General features: G+C 22.1%; 1 protein-coding gene across 1 annotated transcript; it reads right to left on the reverse strand.

Moving 5' to 3' along the window:
• Positions 1–2,684: 2,684 nt before the first annotated feature.
• On the reverse strand, positions 2,685–20,391 carry LOC129611297 (protein TIS11). The gene is made up of 4 exons (XM_055524369.1): positions 20,337–20,391; positions 4,318–4,387; positions 3,969–4,251; positions 2,685–3,819 (listed from the first exon to the last, which is right to left on the reverse strand). Exons 1-4 carry the CDS (start codon positions 20,358–20,360, stop codon positions 2,757–2,759), a joined length of 1,440 nt encoding a protein of 479 aa, XP_055380344.1. The 5' UTR covers positions 20,361–20,391; the 3' UTR covers positions 2,685–2,756.
• Between the last annotated feature and the right edge of the window lie 6,259 nt (positions 20,392–26,650).

Below are 26,650 nucleotides of genomic sequence, written 5' to 3' on the forward strand. Positions count from 1 at the left end.
ATTTTTAAAATTATTTATAAAATTTTATTTAAAATTACATTTTCATTATTAATCATAAAAACATAAGTTTTCTTTTAATTAGTTTTTTTTTTTTTATAAAAATATAATATTATATAATAAAATATATAATTTAGAATACAAGAATTTATATTTTAAGAAATTATAATTTAGAATTTTAATTAAAAAAAAAAAAATTTTGAGAAATTTACATATTCTGTTCTGTTTTTATAATTAATTCATTTTCTTCTTTTTTCTTCATTATTATATTAGTTAGATTTTCAATGAAATTAGATTCCTTTTTATTTTTGAATTTCTAAAACATAAATTTAAAGTTAAAATTTGGAGGTACAAATATACTTGGGTATATATTATGATAAAAAATTGTTTTTAAGAAAGATTTTAAAAGAAACATTTAAGAAAATTAAATTGTTCAAATAAAAAAAAAATTGTAATCTTGAAAGTATATTTAAGTCAAATTCGATTTGTCACTAGTTACGTTTATTTAAAAAAATATAACCTTTATATATCAATTATATTTGATAATAATTTGAAAGCTTTATAATATATTATAATAATATAATTAAATCATAGAAAATTTTATTCAATATTAAAATGAACTCACATTTAATAATGAGAAAAATAAGTAAATATTTTTTTTTTTAAATAATTACTGGAAAATTGAATTTTGTAATATTTGATTATCATTGAGAATGCTGACAATTATGAACTTTAAATTAATAAAAAATTGATTACATTTAATTAATTATTAAATAGAAATTGAAAATAATAAAAAATTTTAAGAAAAATATTTTGTCATATTGAATTACATGTTCAGAAATGAAATTAATTATTATAATAGAAAAATGTTAAACAAAAACTTTTGTCTAAAAACTTATCAGTTAATTAAAATTTTTCTTAAAAACAAATTCTTATTTGTGTATTTAATTTTTTGTATACATTTTTGTATATTTAAAATTTAATTAAAAAAAAGTAAAAGAATAAGATAGAAAAATCGTAATGAAAATAAAAAATAATTTTTTTTAATGAAAATAAAACAAATATTTATATATATGTAGTAAATTTAGAAAAAAAAAAATTTAGTGCTCCCGTCAAATTTACAATTTTTTGTATTCGTTAAAAGTTCTTTTGTTATTTTTATATGAAAAAAAAAAAATTATTAAAATATTAATATACAAATGAATATAATATATACTTTAAATATTTACATTATAATTATTAAAACAATTTTATATATTTATTGTTAAATACTTATATACATAATATATGTTATTGTATACCATTTTAAATTCCATATTGCAGTAATACAATTCTTATATTTCATTCAGCTTTAGATATAAATTATTGAATTCAAGTTAGTACTAAATTATAAATTCAAATAGAATTTAGATACAGTATGCATTGCATTATGAAACTCAAGAATGTTTTTTTTTCATATAAATATATTATAGGTATATTATTTTATTATAATTATTATTACATATTTTTATATACTTAAAAGCAAAATTTCTTCTGAATGTTTTTATCATAATTTAAATTTAAATAATTATAAAAAAAAAAGGTATGTACATGAATTATATATAATTTTATATATTTTGTTTGTTTTTTTTCGTATCCTTAAATTTTTAAAATAATTAATATTATATAATATGTGTATATGTATAAAGAATATTTTTTTTTTATTATTTCTTTGATTTATCTTCGTTAAGTTAATCTTTTATTAAAATTTATTCAAAAAACAAAAAAATGAAAGAAATTTTTATTCTTTCTTATTCTATTTTCTTTTCTGATTCCCATTTTAAATTTTAATTTCCAATAATGTTTATAATTAAATATAAAATTTGTTTTATTTTGTTTCATAAATTAATTCCTTAATAAAAAAAAATAAAAAAAAAAAACTCCAGCTATGACTTAAAAAATTTACAATAAAAATAATTAATTATTTTAGTTTTTTGTTTAAATTAAATAAAATCATTTCGATAAATCCAATAATCAAATATTTAGTTTTTAAATAATTAATAATTAAATAATATAATTTATTAATTTGTGTGTTTTTTTTTTGTTTAACTAATTATATAATATGCATAGATATATAAATTAATTTCTAAAATTTATGTAAATATGTATGTAATATATAAATAATTATTATAATTTATTTATTATTTTTTTTTTTTTGTTTTTTTTTCTTATTTTGATTAATTTTGTTTTTTTTTTTGTACAAAAAATATATATTAAATTATATAATTAAAAAAAAATAAAATAATAGTTCTGGGTGACATAAGAATTCGGCAAATTAGCGAAATATAATTAAATAATATTTAATGGGTGTCCAGTATAATTTTATATAAATGTATTGTAATTAAATATTATAATATTTCACAAAATATCAATATATTTTTTTTATTATTAAATTAATTTTCTGAATAAATTAAATAAAGTTTTTTTTTTTCATAATTTTCATTTCTATATCAAAAATAATATTGTTATTGAAAATATAGTTGAAATTTTTGTTTTGTTTTTTTCTTTTAAATTATATTTTTACATGAATCTGTATAAAAATATTTAATATATAATAAGTATATAGATTTTCATAAATAAAATTTGTGGAAAAAATAATAATAATAATAATTATAAAAATAATAATAAATTATTGATTTTTGTGTTTATTTTTTTTTTTTTTTTTTCAAATTAAATTTTAATAAAAGTTAATTTATTTTCTCAAATATTAAATATTTTGTTTAAATATTAAAAGTACTAAAAGCATCAATTGTTTTACTTAAACGATTAAAAACTGGTAAACGTGCCTCTTCACTTGGTGATCCACCACCATTACCATTTAATAATGTATTAACATTATTTGCATTATTATTATTATTGTTACTAATATTATTTGTACCAATTATTGATATTGGTGAAGTGCGATTTAATGAATGTTGTTTTTGTAAAATTCTATGTGCATTTATTGTTGTTGGTTGCTGTTGTTGTTGCTGCTGCTGCGGTAATGTACCATTTATCATAGAATTAATAATAATACCACCACAATTACCACCACCAATTAAATTTAATTGTGCAGCTGTTGATGAAGTTGAAGATGATGATGAAGATGTTGTTGATGATGCTGATGATAATGTTAAAGATGTTGGTGGTGGAGATGGTGTTTGTGCTGGACTAGATGGTGGCGATGGATTAAATGAAAATTGTTGAGATTGTAATATTGTATTGCTATTTGGTGATATTTGATCAATGAATGGGAAACCGACCATTGAACTTGTTGGTGATAATGAACCAGTTGGTGATGCACGATCAGAACCAGTTGACATGCTTAATGGTGGACTTAATGGTAATTGATGATGTTGATTTTGTTGCTGTTGTTGTTGTTGCTGCTGTTGTTGTAAATTAGTATTTGTTAAATTTGTCAAATGATTTAAATTCAATTGTTGACGTGTCTGCTGTTGTTGTTGTTGTTGTGCAGCAGCAGCTGCAACAGTTGCCAAACGTGTATAAGCAACGGCAGCAGCATTACGTTGTGCAGCGATAGCGGCAGCAGCAGCAGCTGCAATTCTTGCTTGTTGTTGTTCTTGCTGTTGCTGAAAACGTGCTTCATCTTGATTATGTACAAAATGACAACGCGGTCCATATGGGCAAAAACCAACACTATGAAATGTACGACAATATTCAGTTTTATATTTTGGATGACGTTGTAAATTACGTAGTTCCTGCATGCCATGAGCAAATTGACATTTTTCACCGTATTTACATTCACCAGCTTCTTCAAATGGTCGACATAATTCCGTTTTATATCTAAAAAGAAAAAAAAAATGTCAAAAAATGGTTTTTTTTTCAATAATAAAAAGAAGAGAAAATTCAAATAAAAGAAGCAATCAAATATTTGAAACAAACAAAAGTTATAAAGGATTATAGAAAATTTAACTACAAAAATATAAACTTACCTTGATGCATTAACTTGCTGCGGTAATGGTTCAGATTGTGTACGTTCAATTTTTCGATGACCACCACCCATATTTTCAATCAATGTATTTACCCAGGTAACAACATTATTGCCATTTTGGGGATGGGATACAGCTCGAGATAATGCCTGTCTTATCGCTTTTTGTTGATCCTGTTGATTATTATTATTATTGTTATTATTTTGTTGTTGCTGTTGTGTTTGTGCTGCAATCGCATTTATTTGCTGTTGTGTAAATATTGGTGAGTTTGCGGTTGATACAACAGCTGAATCAAAATTATTATTATTATTATTAATTGAATTTAATGCATTCGTTAAATTGTTTATATTACATGCATCCTGTTGTGTTAAATTTCCTCCTGATTGTTGTTGTTGTAGTAATGTACGTGATGAAGATTGATTCTGCAAAAGAAAAATAAAGTAAAGAATTAAAAAATGAAATTACATTTAAGGTAAATGTCAAAATTTTAAAAAAATTTCAAAATGTTTAGAATATTTTACAGTTTTTGTGAAATTTTCTCCAATTTATATTGTGTTATTTGTTATTTCAAATATTTCAAAAAATTTAATGAACTGACATCATTTTTTAATAATCATTGTGTCGAAATCGAATGTGCCATTTTGCAAAAATTTACTATTCTTTTGTACATTTTTTAATTTGGATTACATAATTAAGGACAAACATCAGCCGCCCTTCAGAATTAAAGTACATATAAAATTAAGTAGAACATATCGATGAAGAGTTTCATTCGTTATCTCTGCCTTATTAATAAAAGATAAAGTTACGCCACCTATCTTCCTTCCTCAATAAATCAATACTTATGTTTCAACACATTAGGAAATTAGAAGTTTTGTATAAGAGAATATCAATTTTAGAATCCTTCTGAAATACTTGGAAAGAAAACAAAACAAATAAATTAAATTTCTATCAAATTATTTGTTGCGCCACCAAGTTATGATTCAATTTTGACAAAAAAAAAAAACAAATTAATTTTTTATCATAAAAAACACAACCACCAAAAAAAAAAAATATTTTTTCATTCTGATAAGATAAAATGATCTTGTTATGCCTGACTCTTTTTTTGCTCTGATTTTTTGTCAAAAAGAAAGTCACAATGTCAAGTTTTGAAATTTAATTTTTTTTTCTTTCTCCTCGTTTTTCTTTTCAATTAATTGTGTATTAAAATTTTAGAAAACTTCAAATGAATGTATGGTTTTATAAAAATTCAAGTAAATGAAGGGTCCTGGAAAAGATTTATTTGGGTACCACACATTTTAAAAATTGAAAAAATCAAGAATTTTTTGTATTGTTTTGTATTGTACCTGATTTAAAATGAAAACTATTTAAGGAATTCAAAATTTTTTAAATAGAATCGAAATTAAATAATCGATTATAATTGTTACCATACATCAAGGTTTGTAAGAATGCAAAATTTAAATGCGAAAAAATATTTATGAGAGACGGAAATGTCATAAGTATAATCTTTCAATTAAAAAACAATTTAGTAATTAAATTTTAGTATTACAATTATTGATAATTTAAATAGGATCATTGTATAAAGATTTACGAACATAATTTTTACTGTAATTTAAATGATCTATCAATAAATGAGCAATCTGTTTTTTGTTTTTTAAATTAGAGCACATTCAGCTCTTGTCAAAAAATATAATTTCAGAGGGCCCAAAAACAAAAATTTTGCTTGAATTCGGACAATTATTAAATAACAGAATAAACCATAGGACGTCCGTTTTAAAACCACAGCTCCTTCATTTGATCATGCTTTGACAACTTTAAATCCGATTAAATTCAACCCCTGATGAAAATTAACTTAACATGCAATAATAATTTCAAATTGTCAAATTTTTAACGCAATACTTAGAGGAACTGTCAAACGCAATATATAAATGTATTGTAGCATTTGTAAGGCATGAAATGTACCTTTGTCATAATTATATTAAATTTTCCAGTCTTATAGTTAAAAAAAAAAAAAATAAACAAAATAATTAAATCTGTCTTCAAACTTCACTCTTTAAATAAAATGTTTATCAAATTAAAAAACAAACTCCAAATAAAGTCAAAACAAAACTTAAGACCTAAAATAAAATATTAAGTTAAAATAAAAATTAAATAATAATAAAAATGATAAATGAAAACAATTAATAAACATTGTAATAAAAACTTATCAGAATTTTTTATTTATTTGTTTTGTTTTTTGTATTTTAGAGAAACACAAAAAATAATCTTTAAAGTCTTATCGTAAAATTATTAAGTACTTAGAGTCTTTTTTTTTTTCAATTTTTATTTTGTTTAATAAAAAATTTAATATAGCTATAGTTAAGTACGGCCTAAAAATAAATTAAAATTAAACAAAATAATTTATTAAAGTAATTTATTTAATAAATTTTTATAAATTTTGTTATAAAAAAAAAAAAAAATTTACGATAATAAAAATATTTTCAAGTTTCAGGCATTATTTTATATATGTACACATAATATGTCATACAAAAATAATAATTAAGGTGTGATTATTGGTTAGCTGCGTAGAAAGAAACAAAAACGAAAATTATTTATTTATTGAATATTTTTTTTTTATTAAATAAGTAAGTAAAAATATTGATATCAGCAATATTTCTTATCAAAAAAATAAATATATTTTAATTAAAATGTATTTTTCTAATCATTAATCATTTATTTATTTATTAATTAATCGAAATAAAAATTAAACTTATTATGAATTGATCAAAAATTCAATATTTTTTTAATTAACAATCGATAACAAAATATAAAATTTTGGCACTTTTTTATTTTTTTTTTTTAATTTGATTTCAAATAAAAGGTGACACAACAAAGTAATTATAATTATATATATCGTATCTGAATACCAATTAATATTTTTACGATCATTAATATTTTATACACAATACGAATACAGAACAATGCATTTGAATTGCATTAAATTTGTCAATCAAATTTTTAAATTGTCAATTGTTCGAGTCACTCTCTTTCTTTCTATCTTGAATTAAACTAATTTTGTGTCAGTTTTTTGTACGTCAATAAAATTAATTATTATGAAAATAATTGAAATTTTGAGAATTAGATTGACCGTGTTTTTTTTCCAAAATAAGATTTTATTGAAATTTCACATCAAACTTTAATTAATAATTTGTCAAACTTTCATACAGTAATGCCAAATTTTCATACGGCAATAATTTTATAGAAGGGTATGTACCCACATGAGTACGCAAATGGCTTCAACTTTTCGATTCATTTATTTTAAATTTTAAGTATGTATGTTATACTAAATAATTTTTTCCATTATTTTATAAGAGGCAATATATTATAAGAGTAAATGTATAAACAAAATGATGGAAATGCCATTTTCTTATTTTACAAGAATCACTTTAATTCTAACATCTAACTAATATTTTAATTAATTTTGAAATTTCTATTGTATTTAATAAATTGCTGAACACTTTTAAAGTCATTTTATATTCTTATATTAAGAATACTATAATAATCTTGTATTTTAAATGAATGATTATTTTACATAAATTCTTGAATTCTATTAAAATTTTTGTTGTTTTAAGTTAATGGAAAAAAACCATAAGTATAAGTACGTTTTATAATTAAAAATTTTCATTTTAAAGAGAGAAATGTGTTAATGAAATGTTAAATAATTAATACTAATATTTAATTTAATTGACGTATTAATTAAATGTTTAAATAAAAACAAAAAAAAAATATTTATTTTTAGAATTGGAAAAAAAAAATTCACCAACAACTTGATTTGAAAAATATTGAGTAATCGAACACACCTTAATTTTTATTATCCAAACATATTAACGAAATTAAAAATTTTGATTGAATACAAAATTTAAAAAAAAAAATCCCCTAAAATTAAATTAGAATAATTAAATTTTTATTTATTTTTGTGTTCTTTTCATAATAAAATGAAATAATTATCATTATGTTAATAATAATTTATGAAATTGTGTTAATTTTCACTTTAATGTCAGAATATGTTTTTATAATTCAGGGCTGCTTTCATACCTGATAAATAATACTATCATATTTGATGGAATATTCTAACAGAATGCCATTTTATTTTAAGTTGTTAAAACGAAACCATTTGCATACTCGATTTTTCTCAAAATTTCCTCATATAAGCCTTTTGACGTAGAGGGTCTCTCCCCTGTCGTCAAAGAGAAGATTTTATTTGTAATAAAACGACATTATATAACTGACAAGTGAAATTATAGATTTTATTTTTTTACTGAATTTGTTTTAATTTAGAATGTTAATTTATTTAAAATCAATTATGACTCTCTTGACTTGACGTATTATAAAGACTTCAATGAGATTTATTCAGGCGTTTCCGAGTTAATTTAATGTTTATGTATAAGTTAAAATCAAATGTTAATAAGAACGCTTTTTATTTTGAAAAAATATGGCAACACTTCCATGCAAGTAGGTACGCATATATTTAAATATATGAAAATACATTTAATTAAAATTAATTATTGTAAATTAATTTTTAATTTTAAATTAAATGCCAAAGTTTTGCATTTAATTAGAGAAAAAATTTTGCTTTTTTATAAAAACAAAAGCAGGCCTTACTCAATTAATTTTCTATTTTCAGTTCTTCGATCTTCGTGTAATTCGATACGATATCACAATTTATAATTAATCATTCACATAATTTTTTCAATTCACAATAATAATTATTGTAATTGTGAAAATTCTTATTGTTCTGTTAATATTTTTTCTTCTTGTTTTCTTTATTATAAATTTCTTTCATACATGTCTACAGAGCTTGTGTCACAATAACAATTATGTTAAAAATTATCTTTCAAGTTGTATGAGTCATACTAAGTCATATCAACATAAAAAGACACTTTAGAGCTATTATGAGTAAAAGTTATATGTTTTGTTATTGTCTGTTTTTCGTTCATTTTGTGTTAGAATTAAAAATTTCTTTGTCTCTCAGTTTTAAAATATTACACAAAAAAAAACAAAAAATCATTTTTATCGTTTATAATTTTAATACTTTTTTTTTGTTTTATACAATTTACTCAAGATTAGTTTATTACACTATTTTCTTTAATAAATATACCCACAAACTTTATTGCATATATGTACATACATATATGTATGTAGGTGTGTATATCAATAGTGTAGAATTTTCTGAATGTTTTTATAATCTCAGAAAACCACACATTTGAATATTTTATGTATGAGATTAAGAAAAAAGATTTTATTTAATTTATTTTTTTCTTGCTTTCTGTTCATTATACAAAATTTCTTTGTTTTCTTAAACACGATTTTTATTATTATTATTATTATTTTTTGTCTTAAAAAAACTTATTTTAATGTAATTTTTATTTTACGATAACTGTTACTTATAAATACTTTCATATGATTTTTAAAAGACGTTTGATTCAAAACTTGGTGTTTACAACATGCTTGAGAGCATGTGCAACATGTTGCAATTCAAACATAATAATTGCATTCTGCACAATCTAAAACAAAATCTGGTAAGTATTTAGAAGTCAGATTATGTCAAAATTTTGAGAGCATTACGTTTTAAATATCTGTAATTTGTAAGTTGACAACAAGGAATTTGAAAAAACAAAAATCAACTGATCGTTAAAAATTTAAATCAAACATTTGAAAATAATTATTTTCACATCTCCGATTTGTATATCCGATTTGTATTTTTACAGTAAGAAATAAATGCATATATTGTGTTATGTAATCTTAAAATGAGCCCAGTCGGTTAATATCTTTATAGAAACTATTACATATTGGTATACATACGTGTATGACAACAGTATTTTATGAACGAACTTGAACCACAGTTATGTCACAAAATGTTCGTAGATGCCAAATTTAGTAACATTTTTCTAAGTTTCATTGCGTATATATGCATATAAACTAAATATATAATGAAAGAACATCACATGTATACTTATTAGACGTTAGTTGCAGCCGTCTATTAAATAATTAAAAAATTGTAGAGCATCTTAGATTTATAAAAAGTTAATAAGAACCTCTGCATTTATTTATTTAAATACTTACAGTGTATGAAGCGGAATATGTTTAAAAATCATAGTTTTCTTCATAATTTGTCTACATAATAAACAGTACATACATACAGATATGTTATCGTGGGTATATAATAAAAAATTTACTATAATAAGACTGAGGGTCACAAAACTGATATACATAATATGTATGTAATTATAGTACAATGTTTACAAAATTTCTACAACAATTAAAACTGATAATTTATAGCAATCATGTAGTTAAATAATTTTTTGTTTATTCTATTTTCTTTTTTAAATTTCTTTGTATACTTTTGTTGTAATTTAAGTAATTTCTTAATTTAAGTTATTGTACCCCTTAAATACATTTTGGGTAAAACAAATTGTGCTAGATAATGTTTAAAATTTTTTTAAGATGAAATACTTGCATTACAGTATTTTACTCGTATACATAAAAGAAAATGTAATTGAAATTTTTTATGTGAGAGTTAGAATAAAATTTTTATTTTGGACATTTCATGAATGCGATCCGAATTACAATTCAACGTCAAATCGAATCAGTTTCATTTGTTACACTTCACAAATTATTCATTTGCATTATTGTTAACTTTAAATTGAATCTCTTTGGTAGAAAAATAGCGACTAGCAATCAAATTAGCTCATCCGAATTATCTATACTTTTCAACAAATTTTAGTTAGGAATGCCTTGAAAAGTGACCATTTAATTTGAAGTCTCGACCTTTTTAATTTGCAGCCCAATAATCAAATTTACAATATTGTTATAATTCAACGTGTTTTTTATAGTATAGTATTTTCATTTCTTCAAAACGAAACAGTCAAATAAAAAATTCATAAAATTGAAAATAATTTATTAATATTTTCCAAAATATAGAAAAATTCCAGCATGGTCACTTAAGTTATAAATTTATTTTTTAATTTAATATTTAAAATGTCTTATATATTTTATTTCGGGATTAAATGAAAAAATTTTATGTTCTTAAATTTGATTATCATTGCATTTTTATTGCTAAGTAATGAATTAAAAAAGTTTTTTTCTCGATTTTATTTTTTACATATTATGCAAAAAAAAAAAAATAATTTTTATACCAAAAATTTATTTGCCAATACCGGATACAAAGGTCTTCAACTTTGGTCAAATACAAATTAAAAGAAAAAAAATTAAAAATTCTGATATATGCAAGTATGATTGTGCCTTTATACATAATTTAATTACTTTTATATATACATACATATATATATGTATATAGAAACGTAAAAAATACATAATTTATAATGAAAATTCTTGATATTGCATAATAAATATTTTACGCAATTATGTAAGTTTACTATACACAGTTTGCACTCGCATTCGTGCTCGTACACTTTCTTATATTAATTTTTTCTTTTTTGTGGATTTTGTAAGTATGAGTTTTAATATTTTATTATTTTCTTTTGTACTTTTACCTCTATTTAATTTATGAACAAGCGATCAATTTTAATTTTAAAAGGTATTCCAAAATTTGTGTTCAATTCAAGAGAATTGACGGCTTAATATTTAACATTTTACTCGAATTCAAATATAATTTTAAAAAATAATTTTAAAATTTTTTAATGACTCTACTTGAAAAGTGGCATACAGAACCGTTTTATAATTAAAAATTAATAAAAATTAAGCCCATCAACTTCTTAAATACAAGGGCCGGATTTTTTTCACACATTCGATCATAATTTTGCAAAAAAAGTGATTAATTTTTCTCTCACAAATTAAGTAAATAATAAGTTGTTATAGGGAACTTGGTCATGAAATAATCGCTACATAAAATTTCAAATAATTCTAATTTTCCAAAAAGAAATTATTTTAAAATAATTAACATTATAATTGAGAAGATTTGTAAAAATATCCCAAAGAACGCAGTGATTTATTTAAATATAAGGTACGTACAATATTTTCAATTCCATTTTGTAAACCATTACAATAATTTGAGTCAGAATTTTTCAAAACAAAACCAAAACCACAGTAAAAAGTAAATGAAATAGTGAATAAAATCAGAATAGCAAAAAAAAAAAAATAAACAACAGAAATGTTTAAATTAAACGTTTAAAAAAAAAAGGTCTTTAAGGGTTAATAGGTTCAAAATAGGTACATAATTTTATTTTATTTTTTTTCTTTTCAATATTAAAAATTCTCTCTTATACTAAATTCTTTGACACGGCAATTACACATTTTATAGTTATGACTCAAGCTTTTTAAAAATTCATTTTACTTATTCTCTGATTTAGCGTTGTAGTAAAAACAAAAATATATAAAAAATTAAAGAATTGAGTTTTTATTTTTTCTTTTATTTTAAATGTAGTTTTACATTTGTAATCAAAAATAATTTTTTACTATTCTGTTATATAATCAAAAGTATAATAAAGAGTGTAATATGAAATTGTAGTTCAGAAAGGTTATTTTCAAAAAGAAATACTTACATTTCTAGATATTTCAAGATTTCATTTGAAAATTTTAAATTTATTTCAATTTGCTATTATAATAAAGACTTGGTTACAATTCTGATTTATTTTGTGAATTTAAATGCAACAATTAAGAAATAAATAACAATGAAAATGACTAGAAACTATAGTGGACTTGCAACGATCACACTGTATTTTTGAATTAACTGCACACATTTCACTCATACAACCAAATATTGAGTCAATTATTTGAGAGTATAGAAACGATCTTCAAAACAAATATTTTTTGAGCTTTAAAATCTAATTTAAGTACATTATTATTAAATTTTAGTTAATTGAATTTAAAATATTATGCACAATTTCGTTAACCCTCTTATGGCCACATTATTTTTCGAAATTCAGGAATTTTTTTGCGGCATAATTAAAACGAAATATTGAAAACATGCCATTCACAAAACACAAGAGTATTTAAAATTTGTTGCGCATAAGTTTCGTTCCAAAGAGGTTTTCTTTCAAATTAGATTTTTAATACTTAAAAAACTCATTAATCTATTCTTCTTTTGGAAGGTAAAGAACCGAATTCTTAATTCTAACTAATTTTTCATTAATTGTAATTTAATTAAAAATAAATTTCAAAATTCTTTCTAAATACACTTAAATTTTCTCATAACTTTACCATAATTATAATTCTAATTCAATTCATTCAGCTGAACAACAATGAACTTCGATTCCTTGAATATAATAAAAAAAAAATTTTTAAAACTAAAACAATACACTATTTGTAGAAGAATATTTATTATAAGCGCATATATTAAAAGTGTTGTCCCATATTCTTCAAAGCAAAAAAAAAATATCAATTACAGCTTGAAACATTTTCAAAGACAAATTAAAAAATAAATAAAATAAAAAAAAATCAAATCAATTAAAAAACAAAAATGCGCGTCTTGAATCATTTATTTTTTTTGTTTTTTTTCAAAAGTTTAAATATTTGACAACTTGTGTTAATTGCAATTGCATTCAATATTTTTGCTTTCAATGACCGCAAAAATTACAAAGTAAATATAAAAATAATAACAAAATAGAAAAATAAAACACAAGTGCTTTGACACACGCTTAAATTTTATTGATACCCGCACCATACACCAATAATCGCCATCATTGCCGTCATTATTTTTTGTTTTTTGTTATTATGAATTTGTTGTTGTCATATTGGTAAGTTTAATTGATTAGAAATATTTTTGTAAAATATGGCAATAGCAAAATAAATATTTACAAATTTTTATTACAGGGTACTTCAAGATTCAAAACGAAACTATGAATTGTTAAGATGAAAAATTTTAATCTTAATCCAAGCACTTGGTTTATTCTGAAATTTTCAACTAATCAACTGTTTTGAATTTCGCAAAGTTGTTGCATATTGCAGAAGAAAGAGAAGGATAATTTCAAAAAAATTGATTGTGATCAGCATTTCCATACCAAAGAAATGTAGGTGCTTTATATTGTCAGAACTCGAAAGGGATTAAAAAATTAAATTGAGTATTTGAAAAATAGCTTCTTAATCAGCAATAGTTTGAACAAATATTTACATAATATATTATATTCCATCTTGCCCAGTCGAAAACATTCGAAATAATTAAAATTTATCAGAAATTAATGGGATGAAAATTTTAGAGTTTTATAAAGAATATTTTTCTTTTGGAACAAAAAACCCTAAAATAAGAGAATAAGTTTTGTAATTTTTTATATTTAGTTTTCAATATTGCAACAATTGAAATGTCAAATTAATATCACAGTCTCCACATGGAAGATAATCAAAATGAATTGTCTAGACGCAAAAAAAAATTCTCTCTTGTTCGACAATTAAGATTGCATTGCTAATTTGTTAAATTGTAGAACAATTTCACAATCACAATTTTCAATAATGCTATATTTCTAAATTATTCTCTACCAGAATACACCCTGCACCTTACGATATTAATAATAAAAGTAATTAATTATCAATTACTAAAAACGCACTAAAATGGTGATTTAAGTAATGAATTTTACTACACTTACACGTATTTAATTGTTAATTCATTAAAAAATAAGCACGCGTGCAATTGCGTGCATAAAAATTTGTTATTATATTTTCGTTACTTGTTGTAGTTTTTTTTTGTTTGTCAAACTAATGTCATTTTAGCGAATAAGTAAGCCTAGGTATATTAAGTAAAAATTAAAATTGTGAATAAATTAATAAAAAATACAAAAACAACTTAAAAAAAAAAACAGAATTTTTTTATAGTTTGGTTTGCCAGATAAGACAAAAATTCATGTGTACACTGTACTTGTACCCTATATTGAAGCTATGACTTAGTTCATAATCGAGATGAATTATTATTATTAAAGTACAAAAATGGTGGTTGTAAATGAATTTTGATTTTAAATGATTTTCTTTTTTTTCTTCTTCTTCTTCTTGGGCTTTATTAACCGGCATAATCGTATAACATAAATATTAATTACAACAAAGTACAATAACTAAGTACTTAAAAATTATTTTTATGTTGAAATATTTGGAATTACATACATTCTTTGTTTAAGTAAAGGTACGTACTTTAAAATTGTAGTATATTTACTACTTTTATGTAAGTGTAGTGAAAATCTGCTCCTCTGAACATAATAAGTTATTTATTGCTTTGGCAAGTATTCAATTATTTTTTTTTTTAAATTTTTAAATATCTTCTCTTATATTTCTACAAGTTAAGTTGATCGGTTATCGAGATGTCGTTGTCTGGAGCTAATTCTACAGTCTTGTTTGAAATTTTTGGTCCATTTATTTTTATAAAATTTTCGCAAAAAATTATCATTTTCGATTTTAGATGATGTACGTATATATGCCAACGTTTATGTAGCCTTGCGTTTTTAAATCAAAGATTTTTAAAAGTTATTCATATTTCCAATTATAAAAAACGTACTATAGAGAAGCATGAACTTTAATATACATACTTTGTACCAACCGATACTAACTTCTCATATTCCTTAATAACAATTAAGATTTTCCAGATTTTCGTATTCTTTAATTACTTTTTAAAATTGTTGGTAATACTCATACTACTTATACTTAATTTTATGTACACACATACCACACATACAAATGCATGTATAAGAGCAAAGTAAAATCCATTAGAAACTTCTGTTACATAATTCACGTTTTAGAGTAAAAAGCATTTTTTTAAGGAAAACGCGTTTTTCGTCTTGCTTTTTTTTTTTGTCTTTTTACAAAAGTAAAGACATCATCTTACAAGCGTGTAATTGCTTGCAATATTATGCCAATTATAAAAAATGTTGGATTATTAAACCTAATAGACTCCACTAATGTAATTGGTTTCATTTTTTTTTTGATATTGTATAACTAACTATGTAAGTATGTATACAAGTATACAGAAATTGAAAGTTTGTTGCCATTTTATTTAAGTATTTCTCGTTTTATATTTTCGTATAGTTTTCTATTTCTTTAGCGTTTTCAAAGCATAATTTGATATCATGTATAAGTCTGTTTTGAATTTTTCTTTATTATATGGATTTGCGTGTAATACTGGTTTTCCAACCAAAAAAAAATAAAATTTTATTTAAAATTTGATAAAAATTATTACTTAATAATTTTTCTTGTTAGTTACATTTTTAGTTTTTATTTTTTAATACTCTCTGCCTTCCTGTAATGGATAATCCAGAAAGAAAAGTTGAATTTTTAAAGCTGATTTGATTGGTTTTTTTTTTCAAAGAAAATTTACGTAAGGCATGTTTATAGTTTGGAGTGTATAAGATAAAAATTGGCTGTCATACATAAGTACTTACTTACAAAAAAATATGAGAAAATATTTAATACAAAAATTATATATACAGAGTCGCGTACACTACCATATTCATTTGAGAGGATAATAATTTTAGGGGAACACACTAAGCATAAATACGTGTATGTATCTTTGTACTTAAATAGCATTCTTACGGTCAATAAGTCTGTTACTTGAACTGTGATAATTTAATGAAAATTTTTGATTGAAATCGAAATCTTATTTTAATTCTTTGAAAGGGATAAATGTAAACATTTACAAGAGATATTGGCACGTAAAAATTTAAGAATCAAAATTTTATATCTTATACTGGCGTGAAATTTTAAATTGGATTCAGTTCAATGATATATGTAACAATTGGATTCAGTTTGTGTTCTGAACAATTAATCAATTTTAAACTATTAACTCTAATGTTTGTTGATCTCTTTTAAAATACAAATTCGAATATTGAAATTCAAAATCCTAAAATATTGAAATTCTTATTTGAGACATCATACTTAAATTAAGCAATTTCTTTCTTTTACAATGAACTCGAGTTACAGTTTTACAAAAAAAAAAAAAACCTGACAAAATTAACTTACATAATATTTTTATTGATAATTCTAAAAACTATTAGTTAAGAGTATTTTGGATGAAAGGCGTCTTATACATTTTTGCCATATAAAATTGCATTGCAAGAATCTTGAAATTTATATATTGCAACGTGCACATAGATTGTTCCTACTAAATCGAACTTCGACACTATTTTAAGTTTTAATTAATAATGACCTAAATCTAGTTTGATAAACAGAATAAAATCTTTAAAAAAAACCCTTAAATATCTAAACATGTAAGTACATACATATGATCAAATGAACATTAAGCTAATCACCAAAATTATCAAATATTAATTAAAATATTTCGTAAACTTATTAAATTTATTTATATATTAAATATTATGTAATTATGCAAATTGCAAAAATGAAAATTTCATAATAAAATTAAATTAAGATTAACAAAAAAAAAATAAAAAATAATTATTAAATTTTTTTTAATTACTTAATAAATTTTAATAAAATTGAACAAAAAAAAATATCAACTAGTTTTCTATACTAAAAAAAACATTTTAATATTTTTAACCATAAATTTTTCAATAAAATTATGAAAACCAGTTATTTTTAATATTTTCTTTTTTTCTAAATCAGAACTAAAAGTAATTATAATTCTTAACACGCGTCGTCAATTTTTTTAAGCTTTATAATTATGTTACATACAATCATACATAATATCTATACATTTTAAATGTTAACGCACAAAAAAAAAATTAAAGTGCGTATAAGCAACAAAGGCATAGAGGCATGTAAATTAAAAATTTCTAAACAATTTTGTATTTTTAATATTAAAAAAAAAAAATTTGAATTTTTCTCTTCTAAATTTACATATTATGTACGTGCTAAATAAATCTCCTATAACACGTTTTAATATTTTTGCAAAAAAAAAAATAAAAAACAAAAATTAATTATAAACAAAGTAGTAAATTTTAACTTAATCTATAGTAGGATAGGTACACAAAATATAGGAAAAACACAAACAAAAACATGGGGTTCCAATGTTGATCATTCAACTATTTATTATTGTGGTTATAAATAAGTGCTTACATGTTGTTATTTAAAAATTTCTCATATAAAATTGGAGGGAATACAACCATGTACTGTGCATACATACATATATATGTATGTCTAAATATATGTATTACAGACACAATATTATTTTCATTTTCATTCTATAAAAAAATTTAAATTGCAAATTTTTAATTTCTAAAAGAAAAAAATAAAATTTAATTTAAATGCATATTTTAAATTAAAAAAAAAAAATACGATTTAGAATATTTTAGAAAAAATTTGATGTGGCAGGTAAATAATCAACAACATAATCTATTTTCTGAACAATATATAATATAGATTGTAGAATAAAGGGGAAGATGCACCGTGAATAAATAGATATGTTGTACCAACCACCACGAGCACCCCCTCGAGACCAGCAATTCTGAAAAACTTTTCTGTAGGAATGTCCCACAACGGCATGCCCACCTCCTAGGGCCCGCTCAGAGGCTGGCCACCCTCTTATGAACCAACTTGTTGGTTCTGAACAATATAAGTAAATATACAAGTAAAGATCAATGAATTTGCTTTTATTAATTTAGTGTTGCACTAAAAAATTAAATGATCTAAACACTTATTTCAAATTATAAAAAAATTAGTACTAAGCTTTTTCTTTTATTACGAAAATTTTATATGCAATCTTATAGTAGAAATTAATTGGTCACACACTTAGCGAAAGTAAAATTCAACTCAGATTTCAATTGAATCTTAATAATTCAAATCGCAAAACAGACTTACATACTCATAGATCAATTCGGATAAAATATTTGCATTTTATAGGTAAAAATATTTGTCTGTTGAAAACTGGAATGTTAAATTTAGTGCTATTAACAATACTTCCCTCTTCTCTTAACGTATGCAATGCAGTTGTTAATTATGTCTGCATAATATGTGTATATAAATAAAATTGGTTGTATGCATGTACATACACATATATATCTTATGTGAATGTAAGTAATAAAAATTCTAATTATATGGTGTGGTTTTTGCGGTTAATAACAAACGTAGTGTCGATTTTTAATATCATAAAAATTATTATTCAATTTTATAAAAAGTTTTGCTTTTGAATATTATGTTTAATTTTTTTTACTTAATTAACATATTAAGTAGAAATGAAATAAATATGTAAACGATCTGTCTAGATTTATATATATGTAGGTTACATACTTTACCGTAAATAAGTATATGTATGTATGTATCTATATATCACAATATTTATACGATTTTTTGAATATTATTTAACTTTTATAGGGTAGATGAGTTGAAGATACTTAATTATTGTCCTGTTTTTCTTAAATAAATATATTTGAATATTGCTATAATGTAAGGTAAACAACCCTCTCTATTACTGCAATATTTTCAGACAAATTGAAGCTGACAATTGAATATTTCATTTAAAAAATTTGATCTTCCTTGTTTTTTATCGAAAGAGCACTTGAAATATTAAAAGAAAACTTAGGAATGAGTTAAATATTTAACTCTTAATATTGTTGGCTATATAGAAAAAATGTATGTAAGTCCCAGTAACATAGCCACTGTCATTATTAAGGACCTTTACCTTATAAAATTTTAATGTGAATGTATTGTATGTTCATTAATCTCTATGACATTTTGTAGAAATATTTTGTTATTATTTAAAATAGGTGATAACTAATGTCAGAATCAATTAAAATTTTTAAATCTCTAAATATGTAATATCAACAAAATTACAAATATTGTGTTACAAAGACACCATTGAAATTGTGTTTGATTCTACATTATAAATTGCAATCAAATTTAGATTTATAGAACATTATAATGTCATGTACATATTTAATAATTCGACATAAATAATATTAACAAATTGCTATAAAATATTTTTATTGTGATTTTAGTACGGACATAAAATAATCGGAATAGAAAATATGAATACATTAAACATATAATATGTACGCATATAATTCATGAACGGAAATAAATTTATAATTTTATTTTAATATTTTAATTAAATTTAATATGCGCATTTAATAAATATAATTATGAAAATTTTATTATATAATTTTTATGAATTTTTAATGGGTTATTAATTTTATGCTTTAAATTTCTCTTTTTTTAAATATACTTTTTTTTTAAATCAAACACGTTGGATTACTTTGTTTTGTATGCCATTATTAAATATATATTTAATTTTTAGAATATTTTATTATTAATAAAATTGAGCTTTGATTTTGTTTTTAATTAAATATAAAATTATTTTTATATTTTTCAATTTTAATCTTTGTATAAACATACTGTATGATCGAACATGTTCGATAATAAAATTATTTTCAAACTTACTGCATTATTACTTTTACCAATAAAATTTAAACACAGATTGTATATAATTGCTTAAATCAAAAAAAATACCTGCATTTCAAATTTCCATAACATTATTCTCTTAAAATTTTGAATTATAGAATAATATATTTACCTGTAAAGAAAAATAAAAGAAAAAATCATTAGTATTTATGTTTGTACTTGTATTTGATTTAATTTTAGATAATTTTTAATTAAAAATGAATTGATAATTGTTTATAGATTTGCGTTTATTTCCACGTAGTTTCTGTTTGAAGGCTTTTCTATAAATATATCATTTTGAAAAATTCATAAATAACACCCTTATGTATGAACTTAAAAATTAAGCTTCAAATACTTAATTTCTTAGTCATCATACTAATTACGGTTTACCTTTCCAATTTAAAAAAAAATATTCATAAGAACAATGTGCAGGGGTTAAAGCAAAATTATTTATTCCAGAAATATAAGGTATACAATTTATAAAGTTTTATTAAAAAAAAAACAGCAATGAAATTTTGTTATATAGTAAAAATTAAATGAAGTCTAAAAAAAAATGCAAAGAAAAATGGAAAAATAAAAACAAAATGTAAGACAATCAGCCTAACTGAAATCAATAATATGCAATGACTCCAGGTTCAAACAAGAACTTTAAGTGAAATTTTTTTTTAATAAAGTAGAGTTAAACTAAAGTCAGTTTGTAAAGTAGCACATTTTCTTTTTAATAAGACATATAGGCAACTTGTTGAAGTTGATTTGTTTTTGATAAAAGCGATTTTCCCCTCAATTTGCTTTCATTACATACTTCTAGGCGATAGTAGTAGTTTATGTACCACGATTACTTACATAATGATAGGATTTGAATTTCAATAAACCAGTTAAGAGAGAAACAATTTTCTTTTTCTAAGAGCGTGAAAACTTAAAATTTTGCTCATTTGAAAAGGAACTGTTCTGCATGGGGAGAAGATAAAAATATAAGATTTAGGTAAAAAATTTGGTTTAGAAAAGATAATTTCTAACTCTTGCTATGTATGCAAACTTTTAATTTTTATCAATCGTAAAATCTATAAATTTTCGGCACAGGCGCACGAACCGCAGCGCAGTAAGTAAACCACAGATTATCCCATCAGAATAAAATTATTAAAAACATTTTTTCCGAAAATTTTCTGAAAAACAACATAAAGCTAAACTAAGAATAATCACAACAACAAAACACAAAAATAATGAAAACTGGTTTTTAATTTTCCTCTCGAACATTATATGGCATTGCACGCATTATTCAAGTTATTTTTTTTAATTCTTATCTTATATAAAAAAATATCAATTTAGAATATTAAAAGCATAAAAGAAAATTAAAATAAAAAAAAAACAAGATTCGACGACGGCTTTTTTTGTCTTTTTCTAACCTTCTTTCAATACTGTAACAGCAGTGAGTTTTCTTGAGAGACATCAAAGAACGAAATTGAAAACCCAGACCAAAAAGAATATTTTTGCTGAAAACATTAATGCTTTCATGTGAAAGCGGAAAATTTCAACTTAAATATCATATTACAAGAGACAAGAATCAAAAGAATACCAAAGAATATAAAAAAAAGTTGAATAGCTAGTTGGTTAAAGATTTTAAAAGTGAAGTCTTCCAAGTATTTTTATATTAATTTAAGGTATTTTTATGCATACGCATACGTATGTATATATTTATGTACGTAAGTAAGTGTGTATGTATTAAATGTCAATTATAATAAAAGCTTAATTTTAAAATATTTAATTATTATTAGTTGCTAAATTGGTCACATATACGTAAGTAAGTTCATATAGTTGTACTCCGAAAACTGGTTTTGATTTTGTATTTTTAAATTGTTTATTGAAATCAGAAATCTAGATTCCAATTTTAATTGCATACTTCTACTTTGCAAATGCAATTAACGAAATAATAGATTTTTAGATAAGAATTAATTAAACTACATTTAATTTAAAAAAAACGTGCCGAAAACAGAAACACACATTCAAAATTATAATCAAATTATGATTTGAACTCTTTATAATTAATTGGTTTCAAATGTAAATAACTGAAGTTAAAATGACACAAAACATCCAGAAAATAAAGTCATACATGTATGTGCGCAAATTAGAATGAAGTGTGTCATTTTATTTCCAATATTTTTCAAAATATCATTACTATTGTGTGATTAGTGACATGTTATCTTGGAATTCAACCAAATATTGCTCGATTATATGTTTGAACAAGGCGAATCCAAATATTTAAACTTTGTGCTTGTCACTTAGGGGGTTTTGCGTTACAGAAATATGTATGAAAGTATAAAATATAACAGTTAATTTTCAAAGTTTCACTTTCTAAAACTTCTTGAAATAATTGTTACAAATCCTTATTTTTGATTTAAAATTTATTCTGCTTAATTTTAGAATGCTTAGAAAAACCAGATTAAAAGTAAATTTTTGTTATAGTAGCTTATCTAACTTGTATATACATTATTAATTTCAATTTCAATATACAACATTCTAACCATTTGATAATTGTTGACATTTGTTGATAGCCATTTAATTTAATATTAATTTTACTGCACTGTTATTCTACTAATATCGTTATATTCACGTTATATACAATTCGATATACATATATATATACCTTAACATTATACTGTATTTAACAAAACGTGATATCAACAAGCATACATATATGAACAAACAATATGATCCTACGGAATAGAACATAATGTAGACAACATAGAATAAAAGTTAGTCATCAATGGTTAATAAAATAATTTTTTGCAAAATTACAATTAATTTTATTTTTAGAAATAATTGTCACACCCCGTTTTTCAAACAAGTTATTTGCGTCCTTTGAGACTTTCGAATTTTCAAATTTAAACTTATAGTTATACTTTGTTCTTAGTCTAATTATGAAAACATATGGAGCATTTATGATAATTTAGAAACCTTCGCCGATTAAATATGTGCCTTAATAAAATACTGCTGAATTTTTTGAATAAGAAATTATAAGAATTTTTTTAAAACCTTACATTGAATAAAATATTACTCTTTATCTAGTTCTTTATAAAATCTATATAATTAATTTTTATTATTAATAAATTTCAAATTCATTAATATTTTCAAATAGATAAAGCTAAACAATAAAGTTTATAATAAAAATTTTTATGTTTATATTTTAATGTTGAATCGTAAACTTTAACATATTTCATACACATACTTGTGTAACAACATAAGAGCATAAATAAATCTCATTAACATACATGATTAAATAATATTTGAAAATTTATTTTATAATAATGACCGAGTTTTAAAATTAATTAAAGAAACATAAAATTCTTAAAATTTCCAATTAATTCTTAAAATTCAAATTCTTAAAGAATAAATGTATACTAAAAATAATAATTTAAATACAAGAATAAAAATTAAATTATTAATAAAATAACTATATGACAGCAATAATTAATAAGAAAGTTTGATATTATTCCTCAAGTTAAGTCGCTTATTAACTATAATATTATCATTTTGAATTGAAAATATTTTTCTATATTTAAGGGAATTCGTCTATGATTGCAAGATTAAGTACTTATTTACTTTCTAATAAGTTAAATAAAAAACTTGCTTTTGAACTTATATGTAGACAAAACTAAACTGAACGTTTCCTATGCAGAGACACAATAAAAAATAGTAGCCATGTGACTTAAGAATCTTGGGAAATCTCTAATGTTACATAAATGAAAAATTTACAGCTTGTTAGCTGAATTGTATATTTTATTACTACAGTTTTTAAATCAGAGCTCACCCAGAATAATATGGATCATAATATGGACAAATAGTAAATATGATTATGGCAATTTTTCAATAAATAAATTATTCGAAGAACATAACATTTAACGAAACACAAATCGAAATTACTACTGCAGTCGTACTATTTTTTCCAAATTTTTCTCCATTTTTGGATTTGATCAGTTGAATATGTATTTTATAAAAGTACACCACTTTTCTAGTTCGAACTTATTTCTAACATTTAGAACAATTCGACCTAAGGGCACTCAACTGTATATTAAAGAAAAACTTTAACAGTATATAATGTAAGAAATTTAAATGGCTATAAACACAGTAATTTTTACCGGTACATATTCGAACAATTTATTCGAAAAAAAGGTTATAAATATTAATTTAGGTTAACCAACTTATAAATTATTAAAAAAAAATTAGTTAAAATACCTAAATATAAATTATGGTTACTTGGAAAACAACAACAATAAAAGTTCATATTTTTTTTTTATAAATGAATTCAGGAAATGTTAAGTAACAATATTATTGCATACACTTATAGGTTAACAATAAAAATTTAAATATTAAAATATTTTTTGAGGCAAGTTCATATTTCATATTTAAATGCTGTTTTAAGAATTCACAAATAACTATAACGGGCCAAACAATAAAAACTTTGATAAAACTAAATTTTGAAAAGAAAATTAATTGAAAATTCAAATATGCAAAATTTGTTACTACATTGCTATAGCATTGCTGCAATTACACACATTTCAAATGCAATAATAATAAATGTGAACCAAATAGCAAAAAATTTAATATGTAAATAAATAATAAATGAATTTTAGTAAAACACTTAAATACCTGGGAGACAATGAAACAATAACAATATTTTAAAAAATAAAAGAAAAATAAATTTCAAAACTGGTTCTAAATATTTTACACAAGTTATTTATTTATTTATATTAAAAATTTAACAAGCCATAGATTAAATTATAATAAAATTTACAGTCAATTCTTGATATATTGGGAAATTTTAATAATGTTGCGGTTGTTAATACTAAAATTAATTATACTGGACGCCGTCACTGCATAAATTTTTGATGACAAACTGCAACAGAAAATCTTTGTCATCATGTACTGACTTTGTATACCAATATAACTCATTAACATTAGTTCACAATAATCTAAAAATTAACTCATAATGTACATAAATACACAATAGTTGTATTTTATCAAAGTGTCTTGAAAATGGAAACTTATTCTTGATCCTCGTCTTCTTATAACAAAACAAAAAAAGACGTTAAAATTTTAAACTAAAACATTTTAATTTACATTAATTAAAAATTAAAATTAATCGAGAACTTACTATCAAAATAAATACATACTTAATGTAAAAACAAAGGCCAGTATGCAGCTGTGTATTAAATTAATTGAAAAATTCTGTTCAAATATAAAAAAACCAACAAAAAAAAAATTCAATATGCATTTTTGTATATTAGAGCAAATATGAAAATAAATATGAATAAAGTTTAGTGAAACCAATGGCTTATAAAGAAGCACTTTTCCACAATGAAGTGAAAATCCTGTTTTTAATAAAAATCTACTGCATTATTTAATATGAATAAAAAAAAACCATCTTGAAGAAGAACAATATTAAAAATTTCATGTCTTGGGTATTAGTTTACTTTAACGGGCATTTTGTGTTTTTAATATTCAATTGCGCTAGCTGCATGTCGTTACCTTTCTGTTTGCGGAAAAATTGATTTGTAGTTTCGTTACAATTAATAGTTCAAAAATGACATTTTTAAGGTTTTGTAACTTTGAAAAAAGAGGAGATAGATAAAAATTCTCTTAAACAGAAATAAGTTTGTACTAAAAATTTATTTGTGTGTAAGATTTCAGCTTGCTATCTCAGAGGATGTAGAAGTCTTGTAATCGATAGATGGACAGACAGAGTGAAACTGGTAAGCTCTTTTTGTGTTGAAAATTAAAAAAATAAAAATGTATTTCATGTAAGAATAATAACAATAACAGTTAACAATAAATTTAACATAAAATTTTATTAGAGTGTATAAAATATATAACTGTAATTTCTTGTTATTTTTGTTGTCTAGCTTTTATTTTTCTATTTTAATTAAATTCTATAAATTTATTTTTCAAATTATTTGCTCATATTGAATATTTGTTTTTTTGTTAATTAAATTAATAAAATATAAAAAAAAACATATTTATTTTTATTTTTCGAAATTTTTAAATTTTTACATTTAATTGTTTAATTTTTTATTTTATGTTTCAAATCTAAATTTGAAGTTTCTTATATCGAAATTCTGTGTATTTATTAAAAAATAAAATTAAATTGTTTGTTGCACTCCCATTTCCTGTAAAAATACTTAAAAATTGAAAAAACAACTGTAGTTGAATATTTGTAATCAAAAATCAAATAGTTAGTTATTTACAATTTCCTTTCTAATTTTTTAATCCTTGAAATTAGTTTTGTTTTTTTTTTCCGTTTTTCACAATATTCCCATTTAAAATGTTAGTTAAAGCAAGGAGGAAATCTTTAAAATTCAGAAAACCAAATTACTACTTACGGGTATATG

The sequence above is a fragment of the Condylostylus longicornis genome, unplaced genomic scaffold, assembly GCF_029603195.1.
Source record: "Condylostylus longicornis isolate FDR11 unplaced genomic scaffold, ASM2960319v2 ptg000049l, whole genome shotgun sequence".
Lineage (NCBI taxonomy): Eukaryota > Metazoa > Arthropoda > Insecta > Diptera > Dolichopodidae > Condylostylus > Condylostylus longicornis.